At 43.0% G+C, this 10,453-nt stretch overlaps 1 protein-coding gene across 1 annotated transcript in view; it reads left to right on the forward strand.

The window, feature by feature from the left end:
• Positions 1–1,167: 1,167 nt before the first annotated feature.
• The window catches only part of braf (B-Raf proto-oncogene, serine/threonine kinase), a 26,850-nt gene continuing 17,564 nt past the window's right edge, over positions 1,168–10,453 (forward strand). Inside the window, exons 1-6 of the mRNA XM_017426359.3 lie at positions 1,168–1,366; positions 6,004–6,105; positions 6,195–6,470; positions 7,811–7,914; positions 9,226–9,328; positions 9,851–9,999. Coding sequence (XP_017281848.1) covers positions 1,211–1,366; positions 6,004–6,105; positions 6,195–6,470; positions 7,811–7,914; positions 9,226–9,328; positions 9,851–9,999 — 890 coding nt within the window. The 5' untranslated portion in view covers positions 1,168–1,210. The remainder of the gene's footprint in view (positions 1,367–6,003; positions 6,106–6,194; positions 6,471–7,810; positions 7,915–9,225; positions 9,329–9,850; positions 10,000–10,453) is intronic.

Here is a 10,453-nt window from a genome sequence, read left to right on the forward strand (position 1 = left end):
TATTTGGGGTTATTTTGGTTAAAGTTGCGGGAAAGTTGCAGTGTTTTGGGCAAAGTTGCACAAAGTTGCGATTTTGCGGGGTTTGCTTGATTTTGTGTTAATAGTTGCGATCGCAACATCGTGAAATCCTGGAGGGTCTGAATATTGTGAGATCTTGCAAGATGTATTAACGCTCAGAGTATGTGCTGGGGATGACTCTCAACTACTGCCACACTAAATTTGAGCTCAGTAGCCTTAAAATGCCTATGTTATAGCCATATTTGTGTTTGCTAAGACCAGTTATCTGTGACGGCCATCTTGAATCAGGTTGACTTCAGATTCAATCAGCTGTAGGTTCCAATGATTGATATCCTGAAAGTTTCTTTACAATCCATCCAGGGGTTCATGAGCGGCTTTGTTCACAAACACACACAAGCTGCGACAAACTTATCATTGATGTGCATTGTGGAATTAGACAAAACCAAGCTTTCACTTAAACAGATTTAATCATAAGAAGAGCAGCAGTTCTGCATATATAATCTAAATGTTGTGGAATAGAAGGCCTCGTATTTATTCTCCCATGCTTAATTTTATGTTTGATTATTATATCTTAATCTGATTTGTGTTTATCACCATTTTATATTTAGCCACCATTTAAAAAGCTTTAACAAGTAGTTGTTTAGTTTATCTGGAAAGAGAGGGATGTGTGAGAAGCCCTGGATTTGAGCCATGGTGCCAGAAGTTGCCCTTTGACCTCCAGAGAAGAGGGACATCCTCTGAAGGAAGCATTAAAACCAGACAACATCCTTTGTTTCCTCAGACAGTCTTTGCTGACACTTTGAGGTGATGTGTTTTCCCACATTTCATTTGAGGATTGTCTCCCAAATGCATTTGGTTTTATCTTTGTAATAACCGGTGTTTTCTCTCTGCTTTTGGTAAAATAAATATTTAAATTTAAGGTATTGTCTCCTTCCGGTCTCTTTCCATCAACCAACTCGGGTGAGGTGAAGGAGGAGGAATGCAGGTGAAAATCCTTACCTCACCAGCATGCTTTTAGTTAGTTAGTTAGTTAGTTAGTTAGTTAGTCAGCTGTGTCCTCAGAAGTTGCTGGCCGGTCCGTGCGCTCTGTCTCCCCCTGCTGGCCGGTCCGTGCTCTCTGTCTCCCCCTGCTGGCCGCAGCTGCAGCTGCACGTCTCTTCATTATTTTCCACTCAGCTTCTCGCAGTTTAAAATGGCGGCGTTGAGCAGCGCCGAGTCCCCACCGCCCGTCTTTAACGGAGACACCACGGAGCTGGATCCGGGCAGGGACCGCGGCTTCGAGGAGCTGGGCGCAGGCTTGGACCCTTCGTGCTCACCGGGGATTCCCGGAGGTCCGCACGATGAGGAGGTATGAGCCTGCTGCGGAGGGAGGAGGAGGAGGGTGGGGGGTGTGAAGCGGGGCTTAGCTTGTCTCCGAGCGGGGCTAATTGGATGGAAACGTTCAGGAAACGCCGTCCGGAGCGCGGGGCGCGGGTGCGGTGCCGGGTGCGGGGCGACGCAAACGGAACGGGACCGGTGGTTGCGCTGTGAGCCACAGCCAGGCCGCGCGCAGGGCCTCGGGTTTTAGTGATGTGACGGACAGAGGAGAGGAGCCGGGGAAGGAAGGTTCTGTTTGGTTTAGGCCTGCTTTCCTCCGCTCGGTCTTGGCTCCGTTTTCAGCCTGGCACTGCAGCTCGGACACGCGCACAAAGACGCGCAGTTCCGGCGCTTTCTGACGCAGTGAGCGGGGAAAAGTTGCATTTTCACACATCGTTTCGGGCTGAGGCTCTGCACCTCGCACAGGTGATGATGATGATGATGATGATGGAGGAGGAGGCTGGAGGCTGAAGTCATGCTCGTGATGTTTGTGGGAATAATTTGCTGCTTTTATTAGCTGGTCTACAACACACACTCCATCCCCGTGTTCAGGTCAGAGGCCTCAGCAGAGCCTCAATCAAACGCCAAGATGCTTCCAAACTTCAGAATTAAAGGCCCAGCATTCACTGAAGGAATGCATATCACCCGCCACCTGCTGAGACAGAGCTTGAAACTGAGATCATCTTAGAATGATAAACTACAGAGCGTTGGTCAAGCCCTATAATTGTGAAATGGACTGAAATCTAGCCATTTCTGTGTTGGCTAACATGGACTAGCTGTGGCGCCCATCTTTGATTGGGTTGACTGCAGAAGTTAATCCGATAGAGATCTAATGATTACTTCCTGAGAGGGTGACTCCAATCTGTCCTGTAGTTCATGAGATATTTTGCTATAAGTGACTGGAACAGGGCAGTGAGGAGGGGGGGGTCAAAGCCAGCCCACCCCAGTTATTGTTAAGGGAAGATCGACGATGACACAGTAACTTTATCGTTAGTTTTTAACAAATGGTTAACCACAGGGAGAATCACCAAACTGAGTTTGTGCATTTTGTTTTGAAAATGATATGATTGAGATGTCCGTCACATATTCTGTGTGTTGTTGACAAGATGTTTTATGACTCCGATAAATAAGGCAAAGTATTTGTTGGGAATGACTCTCAGCTAGCAACACACCACGTTTTGGCTTACTGTCTGTAAAACTGACGGAGTTACAGCCATTTTAGTTCTGGCAAAGGCCAATTAGCTGTGATGGCAAAGAGTCAAAGTTAGTTGTGTTGTACATCAAAGGGTTACTTTCTGAAAAAAATCCTTAAAAGCCATTCAATTTGCACGACAGACAAAAACATGAGTATTTAGTTCTCTGCTGTGACTTCTGCAGCTCTTGGTCCTAATTTAGGACCCTAAAATGAATTTTCCCCATTTGACTTTGGCTGGAATTTCTAAAATCTTTGGATTTCCAGAGGGCTTATCCTCTTCAGGCCTTGGCACTTCACTTTTTCGTTGTCCAACAAGGAAAACGGATCTTGTGCGACCAGTATGTGGTATGGAAGACTGTCAGTTACTACATTTTAGCTCAGTTCAGTGTCCCCACCCCTCGTTATCCAACTGAAATAAGACCACTCAGTAACTGATCCCAATACATAAAAGGTAGACTGTTCCTTTGTCATTGTGTTTACATTCAACAAAATTTGATGCACTATGAAATTGAGCTTGTATGAAAATATAGTGAGATAAAAATATTTTTAAATTTGTATAAAAACTACAGAAATTGCATTTTTTGTGACAATGCAGTGCGATTGCTGGGTTCTGAATGACAGACAAAATGTGTTGAAATTGAGCTGAAATTAGAATAATTCCAATTAAAGTAACAAAGCACTGACTAAAAGCTACACGTTTGCATTTCCTTGCTGTCTTCTTTGCATAAGTATTTTTGAACCTCTTTTTCTCTGGCCCTGTTCACCTAACTAACTACTTCAGCATTTTAATTATGAAATGTTCAGCTCATTCAGGAGATGGGTGCTATGACTTTTAATTTGATAAACCTTTTTACTTTTCAAAACATTTAACTTTATTTATATTTCCCATTAAAAAACAGAAATCTCTTAACATCTTTCAGAAACATTGATCTGTTTGAAGTCTATTTCAGTATACTTCTAATACTAGTTCTACTACTGCTAATTCTGCTAATGCTAGTTCTACAAATACTAATGCTACTTAGCTTTTTTTTTTAGCAATCATTTTGTTACTTTTAGATTTTGACAGTCTTGGGCTCATCTTGACACACAGTTTGGGTTCTGAAACCAATCTCCTTGAGAGGGAATGGGCCTATTTCCTTTCTGGAGTTGCTCAAGGTGAGAGGTGCTGGGCTGGGGTAGGGCTGGTTTGACACCTGTTGGCTGAAGTTTTCCCTGGTAAATGAGAGGGTAGCTTCCCTGCGCCTTCAGGTGAGGAAACAGGCTCTGACTGTTGTTTGTGCCTATGCCCCAAACTGCAGTTTAGAGTATCTATCATTCTGGGGTATCTGTCAATCTGCTGGGGGACTTTAATGTCCTTTATCCTTGCTAGAGTTCTTGAGGGGGCATTGGAGTTTGCCCAACCAGTCTGCGTGTGTTTTGTGGACTTGGAGAAGGCATTCAACTGTGTTCCCCAGATTTACCTTGTGGGGAGTACTCTGTGAGTATGGGATTGGTTGTTGATTGTTACAGGTCATTCAGTCCCTATACAAACTGTGCAGATGTCTGGTTCACATTGCTGGCAGTCAGACCTCTTCAAGGTGAGAGTTGTACTTTGCCAAGGCTGCCCATTTGGGTAGTGACCGAAAGAATGAAATTGCGGATACAGGCAATCGAAATGGGTTTTCTCCGCGTGGTAGCTGGGCTCTCTCTCTCAGGTGAGAGATGCCTTGGAATCCTCCTGGAAGAGCTGGAAAAGGTGGCTGTTCAAAGAGATGTCTGGGCTTTCCTGCTCAAGCTGGTACCTCCACGACTCAACTCTGGAACAAGCGGTAGATAATGGATGGATGGATGGATGGAAAATAGTCCAAAAGATGCTAAAGTAATTAGATGCCAACAAACATACAGGAGATAAAAAAAAGAACAGAAAAAGCAATAGTGTAAATACTGAATCAGTATTCACACAGATATAAATTATAAAAATATACTTTTCTAGCATACATCTAGCAGAGAACATACATTTCTATACACTCACATGAAATGCACACACATCACACACACTTATGCCCACTCGCTCATGTGCACATTTACCATACAAGCACTAAACCAAGAAAACTGGGTTGGTTTTAGCTCTCTCCCTATTATAGAGAAACTGACTGATTTAATCAGCAGATATTGGACAGGTTATTATACCCTGCTGGTATAATAACCTGTCTAAAGGAGAAGATGGAGAAGATGGAAGCCACTGACATCAAGACATGAAAGCTCAGAGGGCTTCACCCTAAGTCCAGCACCCTGAGACTGTAGAGGACAAGTGAGCATCAGAGCCACTATACAGGATGAAACAACCAAGATCCTGGAGAACATCAGGAAGAAAGACCCCAATGATGATCTGCTAAATGAATGTCTCAGGCAGCAGAAACCCAATGTGGAAGAGGAGAAAGAGGAACCATCATGGAAAGATAAGACCCTGCATGTCATGCACCATTGGCAGATTGAGGAAGAGGCTTATATCAACAAATCCTACCAGTGGCTAGAAAGGGTTGGACTGAAGGACAGACAGAGGAACTAATCATGGCAGCACAAGAGCAATGGAGGCCGGGGTCTATCATACCAGGCAGGAGCCAAGATGGAGGCTGGGTAGAGATGCCCCTGAAACAGTCCAGCACAAAATAGCAGGATGTGAGATGCAGGCAGGCAAAGTGTACATGGAACGTCATGACCAAGTGGCTGGAATAGTGTCCAGGAACATCTGTACGGAGTCAAGACTGTAAATTTCTACTTGTAAGACAGATACAAGCATCAAGAAATCACTTCAAAGCAGTAAACAAAGCTGCATTTTTAAATAAACGGGGACAAATTTGCCTGTGCCTGTTTTTGTAAGGGTGTCATCCTTTTTATCCATTTCCATTAGTTTGTTTTTGTTTTGTTTTTGTTAGTTTCGAGTTATTTCAGTGACCTGTGGGTTTTTCTTACTTTAACTGAAGGGTACAAATGAATTAGTCTGGTGTGTGTATTTGATAAAACGTGACGTCAGGAGAGGAATTTCCCACCTACATTGAATGTTCTCAGTATGCCTTGTTGGAACATTGCTTGGTGCCTGACCCATCTCTCTGCAACCCTGAATAAAATTAAATAAGTATGGAAAATAGATGGCTAGATTTTGCTTTTTTTGTTGTTGTTCATATGATATTTACATTAAAATAATAATAAAAAAAACCTAAGCTGTTCATACTAAATGTGGTTGAAATTTTACCTGAGATATTCATGACTAAATGAGGGCTGCATCTCGACTCGGGGATAAAATGACGTGTTTTTGTTCACTGAGGAGATTTTTACCAGTTGATTAAAGGAATTATAGCTGTTTTATTATTTCCAGTCATATTTTGAATGACAGCGGTCCAATTTGAAATCCTATTAAGACTACCTTAATGGATCAATGTGGCTTCTCTTTTCAGATCTGGAACATCAAACAGATGATCAAGCTGACACAGGAGCACTTGGAGGCTCTACTGGAGAAATTCGGAGGGGAACACAATCCTCCCTCCATATATCTAGAGGTATGAGCAGTTTAGTTTTAGTGAATCAAACTTCTGTAACGTCTCTGGATGTTTAGAAGCTCTTCGGTGTGTGATTCCGTCCCTGGCAGGCCTATGAGGAGTACACCAGTAAGTTAGATGCCCTACAGCGGAGGGAGCAGCAGTTACTGGAGGCTATGGGGAACAGCGCAGACTTCTGCTCACCGTCTCCCACACCGGGGCTGTTGGAGGTCAAGATGGGGGGCTGTGGAGGAGCTCAGGCCTTTTCCTTGGTCCCCAACACATTAGCTGTCCTGCAGACCCCCACAGACGCCGGTCGAGCCAACCCTCGCTCCCCACAGAAGCCCATCGTGAGGGTCTTCTTACCCAACAAACAGAGAACGGTGGTATGTTTGAATGCCTCCCTCACATATGAAATCCATTTTTTTTTTTCCCAACATTTGTTATTTTTAGACCCGAGCAGCGACAGGAATATTTTCTTCTGCACATACGAAGTGTAAAATATGACAAACTCACACTTCACTGTGTGAGTGACTTGTCTGTGGACAAGTTAACTGAAGTGTTAAGCTAAGGTTAGCTCAAATTAGCTGACATCGACGTGAGTTGGCTGACGTGCACGCATATATTTGGTTAGTAATGTGCGCGTTGTTTGGTTGAACAGCAGAAGCCTAGAGATAAAATCTGAGCTGATATGGGGGTTTTTGTCTTTGAGAAAAGATGTTTCATAAGCCTGAAAAGCATTAAACTGGCACTAGTTTGGCTAGCCATTAGCCTAGCCTGGACAAAGACATACTTTGTGCTCTATGACTGATGCGATGGTTAATAAGGTACGAACTATTAGACAGAACATCACTTCAAAGATGACTGTCAGGATAATAACATAGTTCAAATTTGTGAATGTATTGTAGTTTTTACAGAAACATCTGCAGACCCATAGTCATGGGAATGTTTCCTTTGAAACAAATGAAATAAATGATAAAATAAAGCTATGTGAAAGCAGTGTTTGGAACAGTGGTAAGAAGATTTTTCCATAGTGTTGGTTCACATACAAGATTTACAAAATACAGTAATCAGGATTGAAATTTAAACATGTACACCAGTAATGAAATCAGTTTTGATTCTTTATCTTTATATTTAAACATGCACGTCCTCTAGCATACATCAAGGAGTGCTGCAGCACCTTCTTCACCCTTACTTCCCATAGCCTTGCACAGACCGGAGGTCACATCATTTGTGTTTCACTGATTGATGTGGCTGAGTTACAGAGAGGGGAACTGACATCTGATCACAGTAACGACTTACTGCCAGGTGTGGAGGCTCTCAGTCAGAGCCGGCCTCTTGTAGTTGAGTCACCCGTGACGACTTGTTAGTGCCAGAGTCCTCAGAACTGTTTGGTCCAAAAGCATCTGTTGTAAGGGTTCAAGCTGAAGAAAGAAACGGTGACAAAGCAGCTCCTGAACCTTGTAATTTAAGCTCCGATTATCATTTTGATTCTGTGGAGATGAGACTCACTGCTCCTGTGTCTGAAGAGTTTGTTTCTATTAATCTGCTCCTTGTGTTCTTCTTGACGTATGAATAAGCAGATTGATAATGTGTGTCTCTCTGAAATAAACAGGAACGTCTTTAAACACTTTTTAACATCTCCATCAACTTAAACTTGGTAGCAACAGCCAGTTTCCTGTTGTTGGCCGTGTTGGTTCATTGATCAGTGTCGTGGTGTGTTCAGGTCCCAGCCCGCTGTGGGATGACTGTGAGGGACTCGCTGAAGAAAGCTCTGATGATGAGAGGACTCATCCCAGAATGCTGCGCGGTCTACAGAGTGCAGGATGGGTACGTGTCCCGGGAAAATCCTGAGCGAGACAGACACTGGAGCGGGGACAAAGGAAACTTTATTATCTTACTCATTGAGGACCTTAAATCTTTTTATCCTCTCCTCCTGAACAAACTGCTCCAGCTGTCTCAGGTTTGAAGGGTTCCTTCTCCAGATGTTTCAGCTCCTTCCACAGATGTTTTTGTTCTTTTTCTCTCGATGTGTTTGGGTCATTAGCCAACACTGGAAACGTGTCTCCCCAGTGTTGGCTCCCTGTTCGTCTTAGAATTGAGTTTTATTTTTATGTCTTGTCAAATTTTTAAATGTTTCTGTTTTTTGATTGTTTTTCATGGTCTAATGTGTTTAGTATTTTTTTTTACTATTTATTGTTTTGTATGCAGCACTTTAACTAACAACAGTTAGTTCTTTGTACCATATAAATAAACTGGATTTGATCTGATTATCCTGTTGAAGGGCCCCTGATCTGCAACTGACACGGAGCTTTTTATCTTTTTATTACTTTTGTCAGTTTCAAGTAGAGCTGCACAACATACGTGTTTGTAATATCAGTGAACACAATGTCAGGATCACAAAGGACATCTTAGACTGCAATAAATCCTAGGTCGTTATATTTCAGGTCGCATGCATCCATGTTCTGCTACTAATATATTTAGTTAATCCCATGGCCTCTCACTGGCCTTGATGCCCACACATGGTTTAGATCAGGGGCCTCCAATCCTGGTCCTGGAGAGCCACCATCCTGCATGTTTTCCTTGTTTCTCTGCTCCAACACACCTGATTCAGTGGTTAAATCACCTCTTCATGTTCTGCAGAAGCCTGTTAATCACCCATTGATTCAGATCAGGTGTGTTGGAGCAGAGAAACAAGTAAAACCTGCAGGATGGTGGCCCTGAGGACCAGGATTGGACACCCCTGGTTTAGATGGTAGTCACGACAGAAGAGAAAGCGTAGAATAATCAAAAATGTGGGTTTATTGCAATTGATATTAAGTTCTTCTACTATTGTGCAGCCCTAATTTCAAGTTATTTCATTGATCTTTGCAGGGGTTTTATTTTTTATCAAATGTGTCCACATCTGTCCCTTGAATCGTTGGTTTTTACACCTGAACCATATTGAAGTGTGGTATTGGTGCTTTCTGAACGCTGTAAAGAACAAATGAAACTGCTGCAGCAGGATGTGCTGGTTTTCTGCTGGAAACCATCATGGTTAGGGTTACCCGACGTGTTTTGTAGTGGTTAAACCAGCAGCAGCTTCGGGTTGCTAACAGTACTCACCACCTCTTCCACAATGCTTTCCACTTCCTGTTTCAGAGAGAAGAAGCCTATTGGCTGGGACACAGACATTTCCTGGCTGACGGGAGAGGAGCTGCACGTGGAAGTGTTGGAGAACGTGCCGCTCACCACGCATAACTTTGTAAGTGTTAAAACTGTAAAGGTGACTCACGTTTCTGCCAGCCACCTCATTTATGTTCTGATTTAGTTTTGTTTTTCTATTTTTTCCCCTTGGTTTAAAATTTAAATTTTCTTTTTTAGAATTTTTAAAGGCAGGCAGTTATGTTTTGGCCTTTGTGTGTATTTGTTTGTTATGAACCATTGGACAAATTATGCCGACAGTGACGATCATTGGATATAAATCTGTAACTAATGAACTTTTGGATTACACCTGGGTCAAGATGGCATGAAAGGTGGTGGGCAACATGCATTCCTTTCAAGACGACTTGGCCTTTAATCTATTTACATTTTGGCTTCTTCTAACATGCTGGGTTTCAGCTCTTGTTCTGTTTGTACCCGACAAAACAAATGGTTCATTCCAGACTTTGAGCTGCTGCGTTCGCTAATGAAACACAAAGAACTGGATTCAAAGCAGTGCTGAAACTACCGATGACAATGAACAGGTTCTAATTTTTCTAATTGTGTGTTTTTGTGCGTTTGATAGGTAAGGAAGACCTTCTTCACGCTGGCCTTCTGTGATTTCTGCAGAAAGCTGCTGTTTCAGGGTTTTCGCTGTCAGACCTGTGGCTACAAGTTTCACCAGCGCTGCAGCACCGAAGTTCCCCTCATGTGTGTCAACTACGACCAGCTAGAGTAAGTTCCAAACACCGGGAGCCAGATCAACTGTACCATGCTGTTACGGTCAAGGCTCTGATTGCTTGTTAAACTCTTCTTGCTTAGTATGGACCAGTGGCGGCTGGCCAATACGGGGCGCTAGGGCGCCGCCCCACCACTCACATTACCTTGAATAAGATGTAAAAAAAATAAAATTAAAATAAAATAGTACATTAAAAATATTTCGAGATATATGTATATATATTTTTAGTTGTGTAAGATAAATATTTTATAGTTAATGATAAGTAAAGTTGTTTTGTTCTTCGACGTTGTCTGATTGGTGACGTATTTCTGCCCCGGAGCGCAAAAATCTTTGTCCATAGACTCTCGTTAAAAGTTGCACATGCGCAGTAGCTCCTCTCAGTACAAGAGATAGGACCGTTCAGGGCGCTCCTCTCCTGCGCCCAGAGCTGACTCCGCCTCCCGCCGCCGG

The sequence above is a fragment of the Kryptolebias marmoratus genome, linkage group LG1 (genome assembly GCF_001649575.2).
Source record: "Kryptolebias marmoratus isolate JLee-2015 linkage group LG1, ASM164957v2, whole genome shotgun sequence".
In the NCBI taxonomy this organism is placed as follows: Eukaryota; Metazoa; Chordata; class Actinopteri; order Cyprinodontiformes; family Rivulidae; genus Kryptolebias; species Kryptolebias marmoratus.